The sequence below is a fragment of the Centroberyx affinis genome, unplaced genomic scaffold, assembly GCF_046629955.1.
Source record: "Centroberyx affinis isolate AG114_WGS23_722 - 3 ecotype Tasmania unplaced genomic scaffold, CSIRO-AGI_Caff_v1 ptg000431l_1, whole genome shotgun sequence".
Taxonomy (NCBI): Eukaryota; Metazoa; Chordata; class Actinopteri; order Beryciformes; family Berycidae; genus Centroberyx; species Centroberyx affinis.
Window position 1 is genome coordinate 139,505 of NW_027279095.1, and position 26,744 is coordinate 166,248.

At 42.4% G+C, this 26,744-nt stretch overlaps 3 protein-coding genes across 4 annotated transcripts in view; 2 read left to right on the forward strand and 1 right to left on the reverse strand.

Moving 5' to 3' along the window:
• The first annotated feature begins 805 nt into the window (after positions 1 to 805).
• On the forward strand, positions 806 to 7,273 carry LOC139642094 (actin nucleation-promoting factor WAS). Its single transcript, XM_071516812.1, has 6 exons — positions 806 to 949; positions 4,067 to 4,155; positions 4,897 to 5,049; positions 5,320 to 5,454; positions 5,576 to 5,704; positions 6,356 to 7,273. Exons 1-6 carry the CDS (start codon positions 944 to 946, stop codon positions 6,444 to 6,446), a joined length of 603 nt encoding a protein of 200 aa, XP_071372913.1. The 5' UTR covers positions 806 to 943; the 3' UTR covers positions 6,447 to 7,273.
• A 3,288-nt stretch (positions 7,274 to 10,561) lies between these two features.
• mrps10 (mitochondrial ribosomal protein S10) lies at positions 10,562 to 13,199 on the reverse strand. Its single transcript, XM_071516806.1, has 7 exons — positions 13,119 to 13,199; positions 12,857 to 12,909; positions 11,943 to 12,012; positions 11,602 to 11,741; positions 11,391 to 11,499; positions 11,117 to 11,206; positions 10,562 to 10,989 (listed from the first exon to the last, which is right to left on the reverse strand). The coding sequence occupies exons 1-7, from the start codon at positions 13,188 to 13,190 to the stop codon at positions 10,897 to 10,899; spliced, it is 627 nt and encodes a 208-aa protein (XP_071372907.1). The 5' UTR covers positions 13,191 to 13,199; the 3' UTR covers positions 10,562 to 10,896.
• Positions 13,200 to 13,583: 384 nt separating this feature from the next.
• tulp4a (TUB like protein 4a) overlaps positions 13,584 to 26,744 on the forward strand; it is a 36,967-nt gene continuing 23,806 nt past the window's right edge. For both annotated transcript variants that reach the window (XM_071516795.1, XM_071516796.1), the window contains exons 1-2: positions 13,584 to 13,627; positions 14,890 to 15,910. In XM_071516795.1, coding sequence (XP_071372896.1) covers positions 15,659 to 15,910 — 252 coding nt within the window. In that variant the 5' untranslated portion in view covers positions 13,584 to 13,627; positions 14,890 to 15,658. The remainder of the gene's footprint in view (positions 13,628 to 14,889; positions 15,911 to 26,744) is intronic.

Consider the following 26,744-nt stretch of genomic DNA (forward strand, 5'->3'; position numbering starts at 1 on the left):
TTGGTCTAGTAACGTAGACCTCTCTACTGTTTGCTTTACAGCTTCTCTTATGAATAGTGCAACAGGCTTATGATAACTTAATTATTAAAATTTATTTTGTGTTTTTTTTTTCTTGCTTTTCTTCTTTTCGCCCCTCTTTCGATGTAAATATTGTTCAGTGGGCACTTGGCAATTATTTTTGTATATTAGGCTGCCTTTGTTGTCATTATTAATTCAGAGTTTGGAAAAATAACCTGGAGCCTGTAAATTGTTGTTCTCTGAAAGTTGTCTGTGTTTGTCTCATCTGCGTCTGTCGAGGGGAATCAAACAGAGCGTCCCTAACGAAAAATCTCTATAATGTTCCTATATGAATATGTGTGGTTCTAAAATTTATTATAGGTTTACTATAGCTATGCTATAGTTATTTTTCGTTGAGATATCGCACGACATAATTACAAAGTGTCAACATCAGACCATGTTTTACTCTGTTAAACTTTAACCTCACTGTGTTTCTGTGTGTCAGATCCACGTTGTTGCCACAAATGTATATTTCCCATTCACTTATTTCCAATAAATGTGTGTGTTATGTGTTGAACTTGTGGCTCGGTTAATGAATCACTGCAAGCAGAGGAGTATAATTGGTACGCACGTCAATCTATCCCTCCACCAATAAGAATGTCAGAATACCCACCACTGGCTGGGCGAAAGCAACAAGCGGCCAATCAGAGGCCAGTGTTGTTTCCTGTGGGCGTGGCTTGACGTTACGACGCGCTCCTCACAAAGAAATCCCAGCCTGGGATGTATCCGGTCTGCCGAAGCCGCCATTTCAAAGCGTAAACGAGCAAAAGGAAACAGTAGAATATTTTGTACATTTTTTTTTATTTTTCTACTAGCATTTATTTTTCATAGCAATTAGGCAAACTCTTTATATTACTTTTCTGGACCTACCTCGCGTGCACCATCGATGGAAGTAAGTCATTTCTTCTGCACATTTCACATTTCAACAGCAAAGCATTTGTAAATCAAAGGAACGCCCCTTGCATATGAACAGCATTTAGATACTAGTTACTAGGCCTACTTAATTCATCTTTAAAATGAAATCATATGTAAAGCGGTTCTCTAAACTATTATTATTTTATTATATTATTTGCAGCGAATCAACTGATTTTGACACCACATAGCTATTCAGCGATGTTAGACCTTAACAACGGGAATAACAGAGGGCCTATAGGCTCTTTACATTATACATTAGCAAGGTGTTTTCCACATTAGTTGACAGTATTGGTAAAACACATGTAGAGACTCCCAGTGTGCTGCCTGCAGGTCTCAAGGAGGTGCTGCTAGCTTAACGGCCCCCAGCGCCCTGCAGGCTGAGGATAAACATGTTCCATGACGTTTAAGTCGACATGCTGGAGGCTCTGCAAGCAGATTTAGCCTCACATAACATGTATGACACATGCATGTCTCCCGGGCCATGGCATGTGGACGAGTGGTTGAAGGGGAATGAGAATGATCTTGACTGAGATTTTGAACAAACTCAGTTCTTTCTGTATTTTATTTATATTTAGATTCAGCAACATTGAAGGAGGTTCCTTAAATCCAATTCTGAAACCCCTGATTGATAGCTTGTTTGTTTGCTGAAATTGCCCTAGTGAGAAATCACTGTAATATTCCTATAATATTCCTTTAGGGAGTTATAGAGTGTGGTTCTACTGAGTTTATGGTATACTATATTTGTATAGTGTTCCTTTAAAAATTATCATAGCATTATTATAGTTCTTAGCCTATTAACCTATCTCTGTTGGACTTCTCAACTAAGCACAATTGGTATGTCTTCCTTTGCTTGCCACCATAGACACCATAGATAATAACACTAGAAGGACAAGCTGGAAGAACTGGCTTCAGTTAGAGTTTAATTGCTGAGAGTCACTCCTCTGCTGGAGATTGTCAACAGTGTTGCTCTTCTGGGGAGGCTCTTCCTTGAGGCAAATTCTCAAAGTCATTCCCTAGTGCATTAGTCAGATTCCCTTCATAAGTTGAGCAAGTCGGTGCCTCTCTCTCTCTCTCTCTCTCTCTCTCTGACTTCATCTTTGCCCTTCTTTCTCTGGCATACCATTCCCCCACAAAGCAACCCCCCCCTATGCACATACTCACCACACACACAAATACTCACTCCACACTCCAGTGTAGCAATGGTGCAAGTGCTACATTTTACAGTTGTGACCGAGGCCTTTGAACTATTAATAATCTCCCCTCTATCAGCTTTGACCTGTGGCTCTCCATGTTTAACTCCCAAACTTGTCACCCGCTCTGTGTCCTTATGAAAGGCGTGCCCATGTCTGTTTCATCGGCTCAGCTATAGAACAATGTGATGTCAGTGAAGGCATTGCCACGGTTTCATGTTTCAAGCATCTGCTGAATGTCGTTTTAAGAGCTTCGTCTCACAGTGTGAAAACTCATGCCTAAGTGTGTAGATCATCAGCGAGCCTTGATGGTATGTTACTCAGAGTTATTATCCAGATTATCTTACACAACATAAAACATCGTACAGTTTACTAATTATTGGAAACCAGGCGGTTCATTGACGATGGGATGTAGTAATTGCAGTAGTTATAATTTTATAGCACTTTTCGAGTGTAAAGGAACAAAAAACAAATTAACAATCCGCTGTGATAAAGGAAAGACGTTCCTCCTGGCTCCATTAAAGCCCATTCAACAGAGCAGAAGTAGCACAAGCCTGTGTTAAAGTAATGTTATCATAATAATACACATAAACATTTGAAAAATTCAAATATGTCAAATTGCCAAGATTCACAGTCTCGGCATTAGGAAATATATTAATGAACAGAACAACATCGTACAACATATCTGATCAATCTTTGGGAATGAGGCTGGCATTTGTCACACCACATCATGCTTCATTACCTTACAGCTGCAGGCAGTGCACAGTTTACTTCTCCATAAATTTATTATTTTTCGAGTAGTAAAATGCCCTAATTTTCCTCCCTACAGAGCTTCATAATAACTTCATCATGTGGAAGTTATTCCATATAGTTATAGTTAGTTTATTAGTATTTATTATGTGTTAGCCTATTACCTGAGACATGTCTTTCATCACACATGTACTAATGACAGTTATGATATAAACCATTTTTATTTTCAAAAGTATTGTGCCCCAAAATACTAACATAGTCTGGGTTGTAGGTTGTACTATTTTAAGTTTTGTGGCACCTGTCCAACTACATTGTTTTAACTTTTCCACTTTCCACTTTCACCTTGGTCGCAATGTGTTGGTGAACATTCACTGTCTCATACTCGTATTAATCTCTATATAAAACTGGAGGAAGTGGCTGAGATATTAGGGGGATCTGTCTGTGGTGGGAGGGGATATAGGAGCACATTTCCTGGTTCAGGGCAGATGGTGCCGGCCTCAAGTTATTCATGCTATCTAAGTCAGGCGTGTGTGTATGAGTTTCCTATTGTAGCATCCGAAGCCTTTTGACTTCTCCCTTCGTTTGAATGTGTCGAAAGGCCTGTCACCACAGACAGATGGCAGATTAGATGAAAGCTTCAAAAGGAATTTCCACCATGTGGACATATAAGAACTCGGGACTGTATTATATGTGCAGTTTCAGCTCTACACTAATCCTAACCATGAGTGAGAAAACAATTTGACAACTTCAGTCCCCAGTGTACAGTCATTAGACACGGTCATTTAGAGGCTGTTTAACATCTGACTTCATTAATTACCAGATGTCCTAGGAAACCAGAATGAGATAACTTAAGATGCTATATTTATTCTTACACCTGTCGATATACATCAGCTCCTCTGATATTTTTGGAAGAAAGTACTACGAGGCAAGTCATGTTATTTACTTTTGCCAGAGTGGGAAAAATGTAAGGGAAATGCTCCTAATATTGGAATTGCACCTAATTTTGCACAATCCACAACTCAGTTTTCCCAAGGTGTAAAATCTGTCTCCTTCCATTCTTCTTCATCTCTCCTTCATGACTAAAGTGGACTTTAAAGGTGAGAGGTTTCCATGGTAGCAGTTCATAAAGATGTGTGTGACTTGAATTGTTTCAGATGGACGCAGACACAGAAGAACAGGTGACAGCAACCCTAAAGACTTCCAAGGATGAATCTGAGGAGCCCGTACCAGAAAACAAAGCCAGGTCAGTCATGTGCTTCCTTATAGGATTTCATATACATGGAAGCAGAGTGGACTCCAACCCGGACGCAAGGGGAAGGGAGCGACTTCTTACCATTGCCAGCAATGTTAAGAAGTCTACTTTCCATCACCTGTGGTTCAGCCGGTCATCACTTCATTTGACATTCAATGAGACATCGAACATAAAAAACGGACTTGATTTAGGTTCACAAAATGCTAAGAGGCCAGGAATAACAGCATGTGGCATTGTTCAGATGTCAAAAAGTCAAAATGGTTAGCTAACAAGCTAACATTAACACCTGCTAACTTTTTGTGAGTGTCTCTGTGCAGCCAAGTTTGAAAATGGCAAAGAGTCGCTGTGCTCCCTTCCATGTGAAGTGACAAATTTAGAGAGCAAATTACAAACAGCAGTGAGTAGCGCTCTGTCCAGAGAAAGCTGGACTCCCCAACTTTAGATCTTTTGCATCTCTTGTCCCTTTGGTTTCCTTTGGTATAAAGGGAATACACACCAGTCAAGTTGGTAAACATTAGTGTGTTGTGTGCAGTTTACTGACTTCACATTACACGATTTCTGGTTATTGAAATTAACATTTTTCGAACGGTTATCTCTTGCTGCCATTTAGGGCCACCAACATACAAAGCTCCCTTGTGCAGCTCTGATTGGTTGAACTTGATGCATCTGACTGATCGGCACTGCAGATCCTGTCTGCAGTGGCAGTTTCCTCACAGTGCTTTATCTCCTCAGGGGTCGAGGGTTCAGAGGCCGCGGCCGAGGGGGTCGGATGGGTCGGGGCAACATGCGCGGTGGGCGGGGCATGATGATGAAAGGCTTCGGCCCACCTGGACATGGAAGGGGTCGAGGGAGGGAAGGAGCCATGAATGGATTCGGACCTATGAGGTACGTCACTGGAGTCGGAACACGCATGCTGTCATGTGCCAAGATACAGTATATAGTCGATGATGTTTAAAATATGTTGTTGGTGTTTTTGAATGTGTCAAAATGTTGCCGTTATTATTTTGATGGTATGCAAAACAAGATAAGGTAAATTAGTTTGGGTCATAGGAAATCACAAAACATCTTGGCAAAAGACAGACATTCGTCTTTACTTGTTTTCCTCCATGGGTTTGAATGATTCATTGTCTCGTGATTCCTGCCTTTCTCCTGCAGGAGGGGGATGGGGAGGATGCGGCCGTACCCAGACCTTAGAGGCCATCGAGGAAGGGGCGGACCAATGGGCATGGGACCCCCTCCTCCCCCACCACCACCCATGCATCTCAGAGGCCCCTTCCCACCCATGCACAGGTAAACCCATTCATGTTGATCTCACTCGTTTTGATCAGTGCAAAAGATTTTCAGTGACAGGAGAGCGGACATGAAATTAGTTTCCTGTGAGTATTTCTGAAACGCTCTTCCCCCTCTGTAGACACGGACCCCCTCCGCCTCCCCCTCTGGGGCATCCTGGTTTCAGAGGGCGCCCACCACACCCTCGAGGCCGAGGCATGCCGCCGCCCCCCGGGCCTCCACGCCACTTCCACCCCAGAGGCCCAAGAGGGTAAGAGCTTTTATACTGTTTATACAATACTTTGACTCCCCAAGTCACAATTCTCCTCACTTTTTCCTCACTTGCCCACTTTTAAACTTCCTAAGTGGATTTGAAATGCATCTGGTTAGCATGCGAGGCCTTGCTTACACCAGATGTATGCTTTTAAATCTGTTGCAGAATCCACAAGTGTAAAATGTAAGGAAAAAAGTAGAGAGTTGTGACGCAACCCACAGAGATACAGTCCTTTCCCCCCTCTTCTCTAAAGCCCCATTATAACGATTTCCTTCTCTTTAACTTGCCCTCTAATTTTCACATTTCCTCTCGAAGTTTATGTCAAATAAATCCACATTAAATATACAGTTTTCCCCACAATACTAAGGTTTATCGTAACAAATGTTGAATTAAAGTATGTTAATCCAGTTAGTAAATAAAAAATAATACACACTGCTCAATTATTTGCAGCCAGACTTTCAAATAGTGCATGAAATAATCTATAGGAAAAGACATTTGTTTGTCTGTATTTTGCCTCTCAAAGGTGCACAGCAGCTGAAAGAGGAGAGCTTCCTCCAGTGCAATAGCTCAGATGGCTGCTCTTATCAGAGTGTGCCCCCTATTGGCCAAAGCCAAGACTCCAATGTGTGATTTTATCCTTTTACACAGCTACCACAATGGACCGGTCTCTCCTCCGCATCACCCCCCACCTGGCAGAGGCCAGAGGTGGCCAGGGCCCCCTGGTGGCCGACGCTTTTAACACAGCCTGCCCTAAAACAATAACCGAGCGCTCGCTCTGTAGAAGGGGGCCTACAGAGGTGTAGTGAGTGAAAAGCCCCCGAGTTATGTGTCATAAAAAGACTTTGAATATCTCTATGAAACACTCTGTGGCCAAATGTCTGGTTATTGAAACTGTCTCCTGGCAAAGAAACAATGTGAAAATGACTAATGACAACAGAGGACACATAAAATGCCTCATACCTTAACAATGTAAAGGCATTCTCACTTTCTGTTACTTATGTCGTTAATGAATTACTGTTGGTACTGTAGGGCAATATTTTACATTGTTGAGAAAAGGCTGTTTCAAACAAGGTTGCCACTGAAACCGTTGTCCTCAAGGGGGGAAAGCTCTTGTTATCCAAGTTCATTAAATGTTCTGTGGTTCTTGTGGCAGTCACCCTGTGAGCCTTAAGAAATTTTCCTGATTCTTAATAAAGATTAACTGGGTGACACAATGTGTGTGAGTAAGGGGAATAAAAGAGAAAAAAAAAACGATACAAGAGTGCACAGCAGCCCTCAAGCACCAGTGTTAACTAGTTTAGTACACCTTGGACCTCCCTAACCTTTCCTTTTGTTACATGGAAATAGTTTTGTATTATAACCTCACCAAGAAGTTCAGCAAATATTGTTTAACAGACTCACTTACACTTTTTTCAAGTGACAAGACAATATTTCACATGTCAAGTATTCATGAATATTTAATGTTATATTTTATATCATTAATGTGCAGCTATTTTAAGTTATGAGTATTGCTGTTTGGAACATTCATGTTTGTGTTCAGCAATCTATTGTGTAACGACAAAAAGAAAAAGCATTATAAATGAATAGTATACTGAAAATATATATCTAGATAGTAGCTTTTATAAATGAAGGCAAATTCCATTGAAGTATTTGCTTCACTTAAGTATAAGACATTTATTATTTACTGTGTTTAGGTTTTTGAAGTGTAATAAATACTCTTTATTTACTGTAATTAACATAACTTTTGTGAATTTGTGAATGTGTTTTATGAGAACCGTCAAGAGATATGACGTAGTCGTGAAGAAGAAAAAATAAAAGTAAAAATAAACTCAACTTCTCTTTTTATTGTTTATTCACAGTCAAGTTTGAGAGTTGTCATTACAACTTTACATATCTGTAATTTATCAAAGAGAATGAATTACGTCAAAGGACTATACAGCTACACAGTAACATTATTTGTGTTTTTACTTATTTACTGTGATATTTGAAAGAAACTGCACATTTGATCCCATACCAAGTAAAAACATGCACATAATTAATATTTTTACAGCACTTTTTTGCTGAGTCTGGAGGACCAAGAGCCCTTAATGAAAATAATAATATAAGAATTAAATGGATCATACAGAATCATTGCTATAGTCTTGCTGAGGGCTGAAATTGATTTCACTGCAGACCAGAAAAGACTTGGAAAAGTATTGCACTTTTAGTAGCACAACAGTTATGTCTTTGAAACATGAATCTCACTCAAAGAAGTGCATTACCATGTAGCCTAGCAGGTGAATTTGACTGGAGGACTCAGAACCGCTCCACTTGTAAGGCACAGAAATACTTTTGCCTGAAATATTAATGTCACTGTTCAAATTCAGTGGTAGCATGTTTAAAAGGAGGACATCATCCGCAGAGGACGAGCACTCTGATACGACCCAGGACTGTAATATTTCACCGCTGTAAGGAGGAGAAATTGTTGTCGGTATTGTTAACTATATTTCAAAGAAGGCCAAGGGGTGTTTTGGCCAGTGTCTTCTATTCTTTTATATACAATTTCCCCTTAAAATCCTGTCTGTTTTCAATCTTTAAGCAACTTTGAGTTTGCTGCCATGCATGTAGAGGTGCAATACCTCATACAGAGAGAAATAACTTCTGATTATCAAATTAATGTTTTTTACAAAGTACATTATCACACTTGAAATGGTGATCAGCACTACCTTATGTCACATGGAATATAAAAAAGTACAATACACTAAATATTTTAGCTCTTCTTAAGTTCTGCAAGCTTTGTGAATACATAATTTTTCCATAATGTGTTGCAAATTTAGGCCAACTGTTTTATAAAGGCACACTGGAAGCCCTAGTGTAACACATAAGCACAATTATATGAAGAGGCATTCATAATTTATATGTTGGACATGCCACTGACACAAACAAGTATCTGGCTTTATATCTGGAAAGAAGAGCGTTTTATCCACTGAGCCACTCAGCCTGCAGACTGCTCAAACGTGGCTACAGACCTCAACAGGGATTCACAGCCACCAGTCCATGTCAGAAAATAGCCACAGACAGGTGTTGCACCTTCCCCCTCCTCTCTTTGTCTGTCTTTTTCCTGTCTCCAGCACTCTCAGTACATTTCTGCTGCCCCTTCAGTCTTTGCAGTCCCCTCTTGTTGCTCCCTGTGGTTGATTATAACAGACTGACTGTTGTTGTCTCCTGAAGGGGGGGGGGCACACAGTACAGTTATCCCTCCAGGCCCAGGGACCCAGGCCCTCCCTCATCTCTCCCCCTTCTTCTCCAGTGACTTGATACCCGAGATCCGGCCCTTCTCTAGAACAGGTGAGCCTCCTCTTGTGTCTTACTCCCTGCACCCCTCCCTGTCTGATGCCTGGAGATTCTCTCTTTCAGGATGGAAGTGGAAAAAACCAACGAGTCGCATCAAAGCAGGTGAGACATGAAGGGCGTCGGGTCGACAAGTGGTGCTGTGGAGAATATTGTCGGTGTTTTGTCTTTCATTAATGGCTATATAAATACAGTTTAGAGACAAATTCTTCTTTACATAGAAGTACATCTATAATATGAAATGCAAGAACAGACATACAACCTATGTTCACGCCAGGGTTGTATCTGTCGATAAGGGCATGCAGGAAAAAAATTATGAATCAATATTATTACAGTAATAACAATTGAAATGAAAATTACCTTAATTCTGCATTGCTTAATCTACTAGCACAAAGCAAATCTCATTGGACAATTCCTGGCTATCAGGTGCTGATAGTAGCCGTCTTTGACCTGTGGACCAGAAGGCCAATATGAAAGGTCCCAAACTAAGCCTCAAATCTACAGCACTAGGACTATAAACCTGTTTGTTGAACTGAAGCTCTGGGCTTATCAGCACAGTTACCGTAGTAACCAAACTATTATTTTAATACAAGGTTGAGAAATTTAGTTTGTCCATGTTTAAGAGACAATATTAGCATCTTCATCCCCTCAATCAACTTTATTATCAAGCCAGATTTTAATTTTCTATGACATGAAAGCACCAGTGTCTCACTGTTTGGGCCCTGGACCTTTGGAGGCACCATATAGAGGGGATTGATTTTCTGTGTACTTAGCTGAGAGCATTATAAATGGGACAGGATCCCTGCAACCAAGTCCATCACCAGGTTTGGCCAACAGTGAGGAGCGGCTAATGACAAGTTGAAGATTTTTCAGGAATTTGGAATCTTTGAAAAATGACTCCAATGATGTGATTTGGGTCGTCAGTGTGTAGCTACAGCAACAAAGATTTTCAGGGTTTGAAGCTTCTTACCTCTTTACATTGTGGAGATCACTCACTGTAGTTGTATATGATTTATGCCGGAGTGTCATCTGTGTTTGACAACTCATTTTGTTCCAGGAAAAGAGAGGTAGGGAGGGAGGGAGGGCGGGCTGGTACTCAACGGTCTTTAAATAGAGCAGCGGAGAAAAGTGTCTATGATGATGTAATATAGGGAATTTTACCAGGAAATCGTCTTAAATGACAGGAAGTATTAGCTTTCACTCGCTCAGAATAGGATAAGTCATATTGCTTTCACACCATGGCAGCAGAATATAAATGTTGAGTGCAGCTACTTTATGCTTTGCCTCAAGTTCTTGTATCTTGTGATTATTCAATAAAAGCAAAAAAAAAAAAAAAAAAATATCTTGTGTGTGCTGGTCTTGTGTCCTACATACATGTCCATACAGAGTAACAAAGTCCAGGATATATCCCTGCAGCGGTACAAAACATGATCCTGTTGTTAACATGAACATTAAAGAACAAAGTATATTAGAAACCTTTTTCAGACTAAAATAACAACAGTACAAAGAGTAATCTAAGCGTTACATGCAGAATGTGTAACATTTATTAGAAAAAACATACAATCGATTCTGCCACAGAAATGAAGAAATGACACAAGCCAACTCAGAAGAGCTGACTGACAGTAAATTAAAACAGATACACATTGTTTTATATTGAAATACTGAATGCGAGTTCTGCTTCTGGAAGAGGCCCATTTTCTTCACACTACTGACAAGATTTCAGATGATTTCTGAGTGATGGGCAGGTTGCAATGTCCATGACAAGCATAAGTCAGTATTGCATCTTTCTGTATGCCTTCCCATTTTAACCAACAGATTTATTGGCGTCCGAGAGGAGACATTAAAACAGCATCTGTTTCTTATGATTGCTCTGATTGGCTGGGTTTGTTATCGGTGGGCTTGTCGTTCCATATGGGTTGGAGGATGTGGTCCGGAACCTTCTCCATGGCGGTCTGAAAACATAATAATAGAAGAAATTACTACTATTTGGGGCACAGAGGCATGACAGCTGTCCGTCTAATGCAGAATTAGAACAAATTGAATTGTTCCTGGTGTAGGACTAACTCTGCAGTACCGCACCTTGGACACCTCCATGGCTACACCTTCAGGGAGGTTCCTCTGGATGTATTCGAGATACACCTGGGCTGTGCAGCCTGTTACATGAGACAGCTAGAGAAAGAGAAGAGACATCTTAAATAGACGATGAGCCCTGGCAAGGCTTAGATATTCAGATAAATCCATTGAAACGGCATGGGTTCCCTTATGGGCTGAGTATACTGTCCCCGGCTGAATTAAGTCTGATTGCTTGGAGAGAGCCAAAAGACTTTAGGACAGCCTAGCTCATGCTCCTCACCTCTATGCAGCGGTAGTGCGTCCTCATCTCATACTGGACCCTGTGCTTTTTGAAGATGTGGATGGACTTCAGGAGTGTAAACCTGTCGATGTCTTTGGGAGGTTCAAAACTACGGCAGAGGAAAAGAATCATGAAAATACAGGCAGTAAAAAAGGAGAGGCTATAATGAATGACCATCGCTGCTAGTTCATATAGCTCTTCTAAGACTCACACTTTGCCAAGGGTGATGCCCAGCTCTTTAGCTGTCATGGTGGCAAAGAACTCATAGCTGTCCAAGACGGCCCTGTCATGACCTTTGACCAGAACTGACACCTTCTGGAACAGTGTGTCGGGCTCATCTGTGACTGTGATCTGAAAGGAAAGTGTAAAACCTTATTGAAACTAACATGATGCCATGTAATGACTTCGTGATATACACTGAATACAATGTACTTGGCTTGAGAGTGAGGAAAATGTACACGGACAACTGGATACAATAATGTGAGTCTCAATTTTTTTTAATAATTTTTGAATACTGAGCAGTCAAGTATCAGTCTGAGGTGAATAACTCACTGATGAAGGTGTTGACGAAAACACCGCTCCAGTGTGGAAGAAGGTGCTTGATGTCAGTGGGAGATGGGACCTGTAGAGACAGAGCAGAGAAACACTAACTATCAATGGTCATCAACAACTCCTGGTAATATGTTAATGTGTTAATATTAGTGCTTCTCGTGTAACTGCTTAATCAGAAATGCTTGGGGCTGAAATTGAGTGATGAGGTAATAAGCCTAGTGGGCATATTTTCTAAATACTTAAACATCATCCATTCAGTGGATATAAGTTTTCCTATAATGATCATACATAATCCAAGGAGGTGATGGATATAAAGGGTTTATGGGCTTGAATACGATGTCAGGAGGACCAGGTTCAAACAGGAATTACCCAAATTGTCATTTTAAGTATGAATCATACATTATATACAAGGTTTACATTATGGGTAAATATAGATAATAATGTAAGACACACACATTCAGTCACTGATGTATCAGAAGCATCAACGCCAAGTATCTCTACTGGCAAATATTATCATAAACAATCATCATATCCATAAACATGATGTTTAATTGCTGTGCGAGACAGATTTCTCCAGGCAGCATACATGCCTGGATTATCCCACTAAGGACTCCAGGATGAGCATGTTTGATATCTTAAGTATATATTTAAAAAAAACAAACAGTAGTGGTGGTTGCAGCCAGGATAAGTTGAAAAGACTATGAGACAGCATGCTTTGTATCGTTTTATTATAATGAGAAACCATTATTACTCTGATACTGCATTACGAAAATAGGCTTTAAAGTAACATTAAGCAATAGCTTGCTGGCTTGTGCAAGGCATTGGGATATTTAGTTCTACTATCTCACATTTTCCTCTGTTTTTCAGAAAACACGTGGGCTTTGAAACACAAGAGAAGAAACATGGTTACCTACCGAATTATATTACACTTCCTATGACTTCGACAGGCGCTCAAACCTCTTGTTCCCTGGAAATAACAAACTCAAATTAAACAGATATTTACACTAGGTCACATAACCACAATGCTACAATTAGCATTAGCTGCACAACCCTGAACATAGTGTGAGATTAGCCAACAAGCTAGGTCACTCCACTTCTCCTACACTAATAATTGTGCCATAACGCAGAATGGTTTGCAGATGTTGTGAAAAAGAAGAAAAGTTGTTAATACTATACCAATTGTGATATTCCTACGAATATCCTTGCCAAAGAGCAAATATCTCGACTGACAGCCATGGGGGCGGCCATGTTGTTAGAGCGGGTTGGCGCAAGAGGAGAAATAATTTGCCGATGCTGCCCCCATGTGTCCAGGATGAGAAACTACTAAATCTATTGTAATAAGGTGTTAAAACTCCAGCTGTGTAAACAAGAGGACACAGCTGGATGAGCTACGCCACTGATGGTGAGGACAACTCTCGTGTTTAATATTCTATTTATATGCTATTATATATTCCCAGGCAGATGGCCAACTTTACCAGTTTGTTCACTGTTAAACTGACACAGCACATGTGTTTATTATTCCCATTTGAAAGAAGATAGCCAAGTTGAAAAATGAAGGATCGGTACTGATGTGGCCTATGATAAACAGATTTGATGGGGCCAAATCATGTGTCTATCACGTGATACAGTAGTCGGGCCCTGCCAGTGTACAGTGGCAGGCAGGCAGAGGAAGCAACACAGACGAGGTAACGTTCAGCAGTTCACTGTCCATTGAAAATTCCCCGGCTTTGTTGACACTAGGTCTGGTATTATCTTGCCACTTTGGCAATTATACCACCGTCATGTGGTTGTTTTGAACAGCTAGGCGCGAGTATTTTGAAAATCGTTAGGATAAACATCCAGCTAACTCGTTAGCCCTAGCAAGCTATCGAATGCCAGCGGCAGACGGAGCCAGTGAGTCAAGCCGCCGCTGATGGTTCAGGAGAGCTAGCTAGTTAGCTAGCAGGCTAGCTACCATTCTTTGTGGAGTAGCTAACCTAGCTAGCTGACGTTAGCTGCATCTCCTGTCGGTCTCTGAGACCTCGGTTAGATTGCCATAATCCCGAAAAGCAGACAAATCGACAGCGGCATTATTAATCCGGCTGACATGTTTTGATCTCCGGTGTGTGTTGTGGAGCCACAGAGCTCTGCCATATTCCAGCGTTCATGATCTCTTTAGCTAGCTAGGAGGCTAATGGTGATGGGTGTTTCTTATGTTTTGGCACCATCTCATGCGCTCCAACTGGCAGTCAGTTGTAGTAGCGGCATCTCTGGGCCTTCTGTACAATAACCTGACACATTTTATTGTATTCGTTTTGCAGCAGGTAGTATGGATGCTCTTGTAACGCCAGCTGTCCATATTTTAGACTGGTTCAGATCGGTGTGGCTGCTCTTGTCTTGTCTGGTACTGACAGCTAACTTAACGGTATGTCAGTCACGTTCTTGTGATACCGAGCTTCGTTTTATCGTCAGGTGACAATAACATAGCTCACGTATATGTCTGTCTATCCGTCTGCCCCCTCTGTCTGAATCTCTTACACTGTCAGTGTCTGAGATTTTTCTTCTCTCCCCCTTCTTGTTTCCCACCTTCTGTTTCTCTTTCCCTATCTGTTTTTCTCTTTGTTTACTTGATCAGTAAGCCGCGAGGGGCCGCGCTTTATTACAGTATTGTAATAACACGACAGCGTAAATGTTCAAGAAAATCTTATTCTTAATAAATGATGATTAAATAATAATTAGTTGTCTTGTTGGCACATGAATATTTATTATTGGACACAGGTGTGTGTTTTGACCACAGCTTTCAGCGGTACTCGGCCAGTGAGAGCTGAAGACCAAACTATGTTTTGTAAAATAATGTTAGCGACCAACAAGTTTATGTTACACTTGCTTATTTGACAGCGACTGTGTGTCGCTGTGTGTATGAATTCAGCCTATCTTAGATGTGTGTTTTTCCCTGATTCCCTATCAGTCCTTCATGGGATCCCCGACGTGGATTGGGAAGGCAAGCTGGTTGACGTAATGACGTTGCCGGGAGAAGCGGCACTCCTGTGGGTTGACAGCTGATGCGAGGAGTCCCTGCTCCTCTCAGACAGCCGAGATCGCATTAGGAGGAAGCGGAGCCCAGAAATGACATACTGAAGTGGACAAACCCCAGCATAATTGGAAGCACTGGCAAGTTTGGAATCGCATGGATTGGATGCATTGCCAGTATAAGAGCGGACAAAACACAGTTTCCCCGGGAGTGATCAGTGGATGTGTTTGTTTTTGGTCAGTTGATATGTGGCTGAAATCCGCAAGAAGAGAAACTGCTATAGTGATTTTTTGAATATTGCTTATCCGGCTCATCTGTTGCCTTTTCACTGAGACAGCATTAACTAGGCAGCTCACTGATTGAATACATCAAAATGACTTGAATGCGTGCCTTTTTCGTGTCTGCAGTCTCTAGTGGTATCTACTGCAATCTTATATCCCCGATTATTTCACAAGCAACATAGTTTTGTTTTCTTAGATGTGATTTAGACAGCGTTTCACCGATCACCTTTTAATGAGTAGGTCTATCGCCAATCGCAAAGATAGCCGGGGGGAAAGCGCAAGTACTATGCACCGTTGTCGCCGTCTCTCATCCGGCACCGAAGTAACCTCAGCGGAGGAGCGGCGCTCATAACGGGACCCAGCCCCTCCGAAGAGACGCGACCTCCCGGAGAGTGTGTTGTCCGGCCGGGTAGCGAGCCGCAGGGATGTTCGCCGCCGTGGAGCATGGCCCGGTCCTCTGCAGCGACTCCAACATCCTCTGCCTGTCCTGGAAGGGCCGGGTGCCCAAGAGCGAGAAGGAGAAGCCGGTGTGCAGGAAGCGCTACTACGAGGAAGGCTGGCTCGCTACCGGGAACGGGAGAGGGGTGGTCGGGGTCACGTTCACATCCAGCCACTGCAGGAGGGACCGGACTACCCCGCAGAGAATAAACTTCAACCTCAGAGGACACAACAGTGAGGTGAGTCAAGTGTTGTTGTTTTTTTTAAAGAACAAATAATATAGATGGATAAATAGATCCCCTATTCCTATTAATTAAAACAATTCTTCTACACCCAAAAGCAACAGGGGATTGAACTCTTGTCTGTCTTAATGATGAAGATACTTTATTGATCCCCTTAGAGCAGGCTCTCAATCCTGGTCCTGCTGGTTCTCATTCAAGCCATCTAATCAATGACTGTTTTACACCTGGGATGCAAGGTGAATGCTATTGACAGCAGTTAAGTACCCAGTAGGACAGAAAACCAGCAATACTGAGGACCAGGATTGAGAGCCGCTGCCTCTAAGTGTGCCTCTCGCTGCCTTAGAGTAATTCTCTTTTTCACTAGCCCCTACCCCAGGGAGGTCCAAGTGCTGCTTCAGGTGCAGAATAGCATCATTGGAGCTGGCAGGGATTCAGTGATTTTTTTGCTCAGAGACACTTCAGCAGGTCGGGGCTTGAACCGGGGTGGTCTCTTTACCCACTAGATCTTCCTGCTTCTCCGCAATCAAAACATTGCAGTCCTCAGTTTGGCTTTATACCTATCTCACACCATTGTAATGCCCTCAAAGTTTCCTACCAGTGCACTCAAAGCCATTTATTTTATTGTTATTGGAAGGATCCACTGAGTAGCCTAATGTCCGGAGCCTATTCCCTATCACGCGTATGAATATTCCCATCAATATGTAGCAGTGCTGGCACGAGCGTAGATCCCACACAGGCGGTGTTTTCTCTCTTAGTGGATGTAACTGTTGGTCAGATGGAGCAAGGTGCTGTGTCAGCATTCCATAAGGCAGCTGACTGGAGAGTGGATGGATCCCTACAGAGGGTGACTGAAGCGCAGCAGAAATGTCATTTAACTCTGCCCACTTGAATATGCTCCAAGTACTGATTTTGCCCTTTTGTTGTTTTGCTATACGCAGCGATGTGATGGAGGTTAAACCCAGTTTACCCCCTTTTTTATCTGTGAAATAGAGTTTGCCCACCTATTTAGGCTGATAAAAATCTTTGATACAAATATATTAATGTTACTAGTATCAGACTGATGGATGTTGTATGATAATGGGGTCTTTTTAAGAAAATAACAATAGTTCATACTATTCTGAAGATGTCTTTTTTTGTTTATGTTGGTAGTTGTTTGCCTTGTGGTGATCATTAAATTGAGTTCATAATTTATGCAGCTTTGTGTTTGTTACATTATCACTGGGTATAGTGTCTTTGACTTGAGGCTGTTTTGCTAAGCTTTACTGTGTTTTAAACTATATGGCATATATCAGGAAGCTTGTTCTCTCACATTTAATTCAGATGGAATTGCGAGGAAAAACGCACCCCTTCCCCCAACGCCCTCTGCCCTCATTCTCGCACCAGTAATGAAACTGGTAATGTCTTTTCCACTTCCCACTCTAGATTTGATATAAAGCAATAAATAAACGCTTTGGGAAATGTGAAATCCATCATTTGTCCGCCCTGTGCATAATTCGGTGTCTCTGACAGTGGGGGAAATTACACAGCCTAATGAATTCTGTCAGGTTATGACGGATCTGCTCACTCACTCACATCACTTTCCGTCCCAGTTCTGATGAGTAGAGGAGAGAGGGCTGTGTACGTACAGTCCGGCCAGCAGACGCCACAGCCTCTCTGACTGGCCGGTCGAACAGGCGAGTTCTCCCCTTGTGGTATTTTGAACACCAACATTATCTTATTGTTTTGAAGTTATTGGAAAAGAGCTATGTGAAAACATTTGGGCAACCTCTCCTTGACTTCAAAAAGCTGCTCGCTCAGCAGTAAGTGCAGAAGCGTCCCCTGACAGCCCCGTCCTTTTAAACGTCAGCACTGGCATTGAACACTGTCATTGTGGGTGACGAGTGTCCTTTCACGCAAATTAGCCCAACTCGTGTTACGGAAGAGCACACGAAAATGCAACATGAGCTCATCCTGTAGGAGTGAAGTCCTGCCAAGGTCAATATTCCCACCAGAATCTTTAAGTTTGGCCATTATTCCTGTTGATGTATAGACCTGAGTGTCCTGTGATCAGTTTAATGTAGTGAACGTCTGAATGGATGTGTTTTTTGGACTTTGGCCAGTGTGGGCTATGTAGGAAAGGGGGGTATCTTAAGCTGAGAGGACAGCAGTTCTGTAGAGCATGGCACTGCCCCTGCCTGGGTTTGATTTACACTTTAGGCCACTCATGCAAAAAATGCACGCACTGTACCGTGAGGTGTTTTCGATAAAAGCATCCACCAAATGGCATATGTTGCGGCGAAGCTCAGCTGTGGCCCCACCATGGCTCTCAGGATGGACATGTGAACGAGCTCTTCTGCGGATAATGACAAGGTTTTCCAAAGCCTGCTGTACGTCCCTGATGAAGGTTTGTCCTCCTCCTCGTGTCTGCTTCCCCTTCAGCCGGGTTGAGAGATAATTACAAGGTAACAGCTTCAAAGGGAGCAAGGTGTATGTGTGTGTGTTTGTGTCTGTGTAGGTGCCATTCTCATTTAGATTGTTTTGTCTCCCACAGCCGTAATTTCATAGCGGCAGGAGCACAGCTACCCCCCTCTACCATACCCAATATGAACACACACACACAGATTTTTATTATTCGCTTGAATCAGAAATTTGCTGAAATATTTTACGGGGCGGACATTTCATCCATTTCCCCCACCTACACTCAAGGTGAGAGAGATTGAAAAATGTGAGCAGGGAAAAGTTTGAAAGTGGAGGAGAAGAGGAAAAAGAAGTAGGTGGAGTATATGAGGAAGAGGTGAAGAGTGACTTCTGAGTGACTGACTAAAGGAGGAGATATTAATTGACAAGAGACAGGCCATAAAAAAACAATATCAAGAGGGTGCAGGTAAAGAGTGTGTCAGGGTGTAGAGATGCAGATGGTTTTGGTAGCTGTTATTCTAGTATGGGTCATTAAGGTAAGTTTCATAGTTGAAACTACAGAGAAATTAGTTCTTTCTTTAGCCAGATTGTATTGGGAGGTCTTGACCGTATTGGAGAGTTTGAGGTGAATGAAAAAGACTGATAAGCTTACTGGAGGGTGAAATGAGGGGAAACTGGAATTAAATATTTGTCAGATAAAGCAAGACAGATATATGTGCCTCTCTGTGGACTACTTTGTATTTTATACTTTGAATTTTTCATGGAACTCGGTGGCTTAACTGATGTGCTTAGGCCTATATTATAGTAAAGTCAAGTCAACATATTACACTGTAATCCTCATATCATTGTGATGATATCCCATATCTACTTCACAGAGTACGTAGATACAAATCTATATTAGATATCTATGAACGTCTTTGTGGTGTGTGTTTGTATGTGTTGTCATGACTACAGTGTGGTGACCCCTAGTTGTATCGCATTTGTAGTTGTATTAGATGTGTTTACTGTGAATACCAGTGTGCTATTGCTCTGCTCCCATAATCCAAGTCATTGATTGATGGCCACTGTGGAAATAAGTCTGACTTGTTTGTCTTATCCTCATTGTCTTTTTAACATGATTGCGTTGTTGTCCTGTTGCTAACTTTAACTCACTAACTAAAACTTGACTAAATTATAAGGCAACTGATTGTTGGGTTGATGGCATTGATGGGTTACTCTGTTTTTATTTAGTGAAAGAGATGGGACTTTATGTGGTTGTGTATACCATGGCTGCATCACACAACAATGTCGTACAGCAGTTTCAATAAGTCATCTGCTTAACAATTCTTTTTTGACCAAAAATAAATCGCCCAGACAGACAAAAAAGATCTGTTGGAATGAAAATTGGCCTTGAATGGCCTGGTACTATTTTTATTTCATTATCAGAACAAAGCTGCTGACCTTCAGCAGTGGGCGTGTCAGTTGCACCACACTAAAATAAAGATGAAAATAGATTAAAACAATCAGTAATGCATCTGCCTATGTGACTATATTTCTGATGCTGCAGAATAATCCCTCTGGGACTGACATCAGAATAGATCAACCCCTCTTATGACAATACAGTGCTTTTTTCCGTTACAGTGCGTTCAGAAGCCTAGCAGAGCGAGCAACTAGTCGCCAGAAGTCCATTTATTCTCTATGAGAGCTGAACATCTGAGACAAGCTTGACAGTGACTGCCAGTCTGTTGACAAGTAAAAGTTGGCTACAGCTCAGTTTTTGGGCAAATTGTCTGTCAGTGGCCTGTCATCTGCCAGCAGTGCTATATGTCTTAGGCCGGCATCACACTTGGTGTGTTGTGTGCTTTACTCTTGGAACGAAGTCCATTCATTTCCAATGAGAATATCCGTTACAGCAGCACCATTCCTTTGCAGATGCGTGATGAGGGCGTCGCATGTGTTTGATTTTATTTTTTGCTTTTGTGTTCCTAATACATGCATTAACTAAAAGGATGTTGTTTTGCACCATTTTTTGTTTCTGTGACAAAAACATTTTGTGTCAAATGCAACAAAAATACTACAATTTATAATCACGGCTAATGAGTTTCATCTCAGTAGGTTTGAACCATACAATCCATTACAGATAAATTGTGGTCCTGACATTACCTATTGCTGCGACACCATTGACTCCAGCATGTACTGGGCCTGGCTGCAGTAAGTAGTAGTTGCTAGCAGTCACAATGCACAGTTTGGCTTCTATTTCTCTAGCGCGGTGTGAGGAAAAAGTAGAACATTAAGTGACAATCTCAAGGGGAGACATTTTTACTTTCGTTGCTAAAAATATGCAACATGATAAAAGTCCTCAGCAGAATGTCATTGTGTGTGTATGAATTGTTGAGACTGCAAAGGCCTCTAAAGAGCTGGACGAGGAGCTGTACTTGAGACACTGCGAAAACAGTTGCGCAGCCATGTCAGTTGAACACACACACACACACACACACACACACACACACACACACACACACACACACACACACACACACATACATACATTCACACACACTTCCCTGTCATTCCCATGGGTCTTATGGTTGGCTACATGCCTAATGGCAGGAGTCCCACCTGTTGGTTTTCCTTTGAGTCTTGATCTGGGCTCTTTGTTAATGCTGACAAGGCCCTAATCCATCAGAGATCTGTGATCCCAGGGCAATGGCTCTTGTTTACCACCCTACCATGTAGGTTGAACACACACACACACACACACACACACACACACACTGATGTTCCTTGCTGTCTCCTACAGAGATATATTTCTCTGCTCCTGTAGTCACTTATATAAACAATACCAAGAATTCAAGTACTAGTATGATGCCATTTGATAATGCTGAAATTATTTATTTATCTGACACATAAGACTTACCAGGTATTTTACATTTTACAATTTTTGTGGCAAATATTAAAAATATCAAGAACTGCACTCCTATCAGCACTTGGTGTGGTACTTTCCTCTGAAAATGTATGACTTCCAAACTTCATGGAGTCTCTGCATTCTTGCATTAATGCTACTGATCCTGATAGATGTGCAGAGCTGATGAATCATTCTCTTAGATGAACCCCACCACCATGTCTCCCTCTCCGCCTCTTACTTTCCACTTTCGCGCAGACGCGCTGTGTGACGTTTCCATGCGTTAAAAGCTGTTTCCTGGCGAAGCCTCATAAATAAATCAGCTTATATCTCCGGCAGAGAGGCCGTGCAGGGCCGGGCACTGATCTGGGACCTGCGCAGGGAGGAGGAGGAGGAGGACACTGCCGTGACTTCTGTTGTGTAGTTCGACCGACTCGTCTGTTCAGTCTTAATGGGGACCATAATAATGGATTGCAAGATGAACTGAGTGCAGCATCATTTTCCCTGCAACATAACCTGAGGAAGTGTAGAGTTTAGTCACCGCATTGAACAGGCTCAGCTGCATTTCTGGCTCACAGTTCTCCCCTCCACTGTCCTCCATGTCACTCTGCTCAACTTCCGTCACCACCTGCGTTTAGACACTTATCTGTGTTTCCTGGTCTCGATACTTGAGCTAATTAGTTATTTCCTTTGCTCCTTCCTTTTCCTCCTTCAGTTCAAGATCTCCTACCCTGTCCTTGTCTCTCACCTGCCATTCCTCATGCCGCCGCCTCCTTTTTTTCTCGCTTCGGTTCCTCCTTTTCTTTAGTCGCTTCCCCTACTCTCTCTGTCTCTCACCTGTCTTGACCTCAGAAGCCCCTGTCAGGATGGAAGAGTATGTGACCCCGCACTGCATTTGGCCTCAGCAAATGTGCTTAGTAGCAACAGCTTTGGTGTGCTAATCCATCCCTGGAGGAGACATGTTGCATAACGCGCAAGCTCGCCTCTTTCCTCAGATGCAGGTGTGTTTTGCGTTCACTGGAAAGTTCACAGGAAAGTTTCTCTGAGAGGGAAAGGTTGGCCTATAGGATGCATGTTCTTTTGGCTATAAGCAGTGTTTTCCACTAGTGCCGGCTGGCAGACAGATAGCCGATTGCTGACTCCTTTCCAGCAAGCTACCATTTTAACAGTAATTTTTGTTTTTAATGCAGGATATTCGCCTGAATCTGATCGATGTATTGATGTAGTCAAGCGTCGACAGACGAATCTCCACACTGGGTTTCACTTTGTTTTCGTGCTGTGCCAGTGCAGGATAAAGGAGCTTTTCTCCTCTTGCTTCTCATCCCATCCTACAGAGCTATCCTCCTTTAGTTGTCAGAGATGCTTAAAATTGCTCAACACTCATATGTAAGGTGCACATGAGTGCAGTGCCACACACAGACTCGCATATCACTCGCCAGTTTGATTCGGCTTGACACACTGCATTGACACTTGTCAAGAACTATTAATTAATCAGTAACCCATGACGGGCCATGGCATTGTGTATTGAAATTAAGGCATAGTTAAGGTGCATTGTCTGCCCAATGTGTAGATGGCCAGCTATTGTTCTACTCTAGTGTAGCCTACTCGTACTACTAGTTGTGGAAAACAGTGTGTAAGTGTTGCTTGTTTGCCTGGTTTAGACCACTTAGATGTTCCTCTGTCTTTCTTCTAAATATAACTTGGATATAGAACATTCATTCAAAATCGATTGTAGCCTTATCTTGTCACAGGTAAGTCTGTTTTCCTCTTTAGTCTCTTATTAGAGGTGAAAATGTAACTCGGGTCAACACCAGTGTATAGATTTCATGTCAGGCGAATCAAACTTGAGCATCGCTAGTCCAGCATGTAGGCAAGTGAAATTTCCAAAAAGCAAAACTGTGGTTTCACATTCACAAGACTGGTATAACTTAGGGCCACAGTTATGTTGTGTCCTCTCAATGGTTGTTGATTAATCAGACATAAAAATCAGCATTTTGCACACTTTCCCACTCCCCTCTCTTCAGAGTTGGAACTGACACAAACGATCGCACATTCATTGAAGGGCAAGAGACGCTAAGGCCGGTCTCCAGATGGGTGTCAACACAATCATGCCTCATACTCAGATGCTGTTGGAGTTAAGGTAAATTTATGGTTTCTGCGGTGTGCCCGGTGTTTGCGGTGCGGAGGGTCTGTGCGGCGAGTGCGGAGTTCCGCAGGGGGTCTGCGGAGGGTCCACACCGAGCTCCGCACTCCTCTCAAAAAATGAAACTCTGCGGAGGCCTCCGCAAATGCCGCAGTCAGTTCAGAGACTATGATTGGTTAATGGTTGCTATGTTAGTTGGTTACCAGGGAAGTAGTCTATTCGAGCTGACAGCTGACAACCGGCAAAAATGGACAATCGGAGGAGATTCTGCTCTCTCCACGAACACCACGCTGTTACCGCATTTACCATAAAATGCTGTGGCTCTGCGGAGAGAACAGTCTTGCCGTGAACACCGCGAACACCAGGCACACCGCAGAAACCATAAATTTGTCTTTAGGATGGCCTGATGGTTGGAGATAATAGTGACATTGATTAGAGATAACATTGATATTGATTGTACTCTGAAAACATTAGAGTCTAGACTATTGATTGGTGTATATTCCCTATGAAACAAATGAATCTTCAAATGAATGAATTCATCTCAAACAAGGGGATAGCTATTACGTGAGCGTAGATTGAACAAAATAAAAGCATTGCAGGCTATACACTGCACTAATAACATTTCAGCTGGGATAGTAAAAAATTCAAACTACTAGTCCAGCTGGCCAGTACCCAGAGTTCGCAGTTTGTCTCTGTTGCTACTCTGCTCATGCGGGATATCACCTCTATAACGACCTGTGTCTCTGCTATTATCAGATATCGATATTGAATAAAGTTCTACATGGTTCCTCCCCTCGTAAACATCTCTGACTCTGCCTCCTCTGAAGGTCCCGTCCCACTGCCCCTTCTGTCTGGCTGCAAATCACCCCCCTTCCCCCCTTTGCCCCCTCCGGCCTCTCTGCTTTGGTCCCAGCACAGCACAGCGCTTTTCTCTAATTGAGTTTTGCGTCTGATTTAATATCACGTCAGATCCTGAATCAGAGGAGGTAGAGGGGGCTGTGGAGGAAAAGAGGAGTCTCTCACTCCTCCTCGCTCTCTTTCGCTCTCTCTGTATCTGATTTTATAGTGGGCCAGCTGGTCCTGACTTTCCAATGAGTTCTCGTCTCATCACAGAGGTCAGAGAGGGCATGTTCCCAGCAGTCTGACTTACAGGTTGCAGTATGAGGCCAACAACCATTTTAAGATAGTCTTTTATGGGTGTAATTATTACCTTTTTAACTGATTTAGAATGTTGACCCTTAAGGTTTTTACTTACACCAAGTGCATGTGTCAAGTGCAGCTTTTAGTGATTATTATTTAGGTATTTGCCTGTATAGGTGTGGTTAAAAAAAACAAGGTGGTTGTAAAAATGTAACAAAAAACCCCCTCAGCTCTACTTTTGATGTGCTGAGTTCCTATAGACACACTGCGGAGTGCGTCATACTTTGAAAGCCACGCCCACCATGGGGGAAAACAATATCCCTAACAAACCGGTAAAAGCAGCGATCGGGAGGAAATCTTTTCAGATATGGACAGCCTGACAAGGTTTTTCCTGTTTTCAAGTAGACAAGTATGTCAAAGAATTATTTCGGCACACTGCCTCCAACAGAGAGGGAAATGTACATTGAAAAAATGAACTTAATTGGCTTCCATCAGTGTCCTTTTTCATTACTCCAATAAAGCTGGAAAAATTATCCCACACAGTGACCTGAAGTGAAATACTTTGAGATTTACCATTACTTAATTTAATCACAGGTAAGATAATAAATTGACCTTGAATAATTTCACTTAATATTTAAAAATCTGAAATACAGCTTTGCTTCTCAGACAATAAGTTTGAGCGACGCTGACGTGACATTGGTTGTTAAAGTGGATTGTTGCTAAGTTAACTATCTTATGTTAGCTAACAAGTCAGTGAGATTTCTCATTACTTTTGCACCCTGGACTGGCAGTCAATACAGAGCAAAATATCCTGAGACCCACACATGAACACAACTCATCTGTTTTATAGAGAGGAATTGGCTCAGTAATGTTAGCTTAGTAGCAATCTAATGTTAGGACAGCATGGTAGCTTTTAAACACATTTTAACATACAGGTTATCTTACAAGAATATAATTAGATAATTACTGGTAACTTACTTACCAGTGACAAAATACTGGCCTCATTATAAGTGTCGGGGTCCTAAAGTTTCCCCCTCTTCTACCATGAGCCACTGTCAGCGCCTCACTCCTTACAGCCTGGATCCACATTTTTCTTCTTAACGGCTCCTTGTTTTGCTCGGGAGCACAAAAAAATGTAATTCGCGGTTTTTAAGTTTGTTGGCTGTGCACCCCACCACACAACAGCTTGTAGGCATGTTTAATTTGGGCAATAATGACAATGATGTGCATTCAGTCACACAAAGTGAATGGAGAGCGGTGCAGTGATTTCCCCCACAATGGGCGTGTCCTATTTTATGCACTGTCTCTATTGTCCCAATCGAACCTGCTGATTCTTAACTTCCCTGTGTAAAGAAACTCCTCTTCTCCATGCCAGGGATCAGTGTTGCTGCGGGCCTGTGTGATCGCGACTGCACCCCTGAGCTGCACTGTCACAGTGTCCTCTCACTTCTGCTGACTCCAATGCAACCCAAAGCTGTCCCCTGATTTGATTTTGTCCTCTGAGTGAAGTTGCTGGGGTCAGCGCTCAGTCGCAGAGTCCCAGGCAGAGGCCAGGGCCGCACTGACTACAGCAAGGCACCGCAGGCCTGAAGACGGTGCCAACTTTCCAGGCAAAAGTCCCATTGTCAATGGCCATGCACTGGCCAAAGGGCAGCATTAAAGGGATCGGAAACCTAGAGCTGCTGCAAGGTATTAGTTGGGAAGGGATGGAGATGATGCACATGCGTGTCTGTGCCTGCAAACGTGCGGCCACATGCTTGCACATGCATCTGTGTGTACACAGTCTTGATGCAGGCCTCTTACAACTCTTAATCTTTCAGTGTAATTATATAAATAGCAAACTGTATTATATTTAGTTATAAATTAGTTCTCTTTTGAATTATGTTTATCTTAAAGCACGTGGGCACTAATCACCAGCTAAATACTGGTCAATTTTGGCTAGTGCCTGATAAGTTGGTCAGTTCCACCATGTGGCAGATGTTTCTGAATTCTGGTAAAAATTCAGGGGAACTGAATTGTTTGCAGGTAGAACAAAGATTTTCCCACCTATTGTGTATTTGCATGTGTGTGCGTGCGCATGCGCCTTCCTCTCCAGTGATCCCTCCGGCCCCTTGGTGTCCTGTGGCTTCCCATTCTTATCCTGTCTGTCTCCATGTGACGTCTGATCTCCTAAATCGCCACGTCATAGTGAGGCGCTCAGCTGTCCCCTCTCGCGGGACGCCTGACCAGCTCACAGTAATCTCCACACTGGGCTAAATTTACACACACAC

Bases quoted from the DNA above. Each gene is read 5' to 3' on its own strand.
- LOC139642094 (XM_071516812.1), top strand. The intron at 5,455-5,575 runs GTAAACCCATTC...CCCCCTCTGTAG, and splicing joins CCCTTCCCACCCATGCACAG to ACACGGACCCCCTCCGCCTC. The intron at 5,705-6,355 runs GTAAGAGCTTTT...CCTTTTACACAG, and splicing joins CACCCCAGAGGCCCAAGAGG to CTACCACAATGGACCGGTCT.
- mrps10 (XM_071516806.1), bottom strand. From the start codon at position 13,190: ATGGCCGCCCCCATGGCTGTCAGTCGAGATATTTGCTCTTTGGCAAGG. The intron at 11,500-11,601 runs GTGAGTCTTAGA...CCTCTGCCGTAG, and splicing joins GGCATCACCCTTGGCAAAGT to TTTTGAACCTCCCAAAGACA. The intron at 10,990-11,116 runs GTGCGGTACTGC...TTATGTTTTCAG, and splicing joins TAGCCATGGAGGTGTCCAAG to ACCGCCATGGAGAAGGTTCC.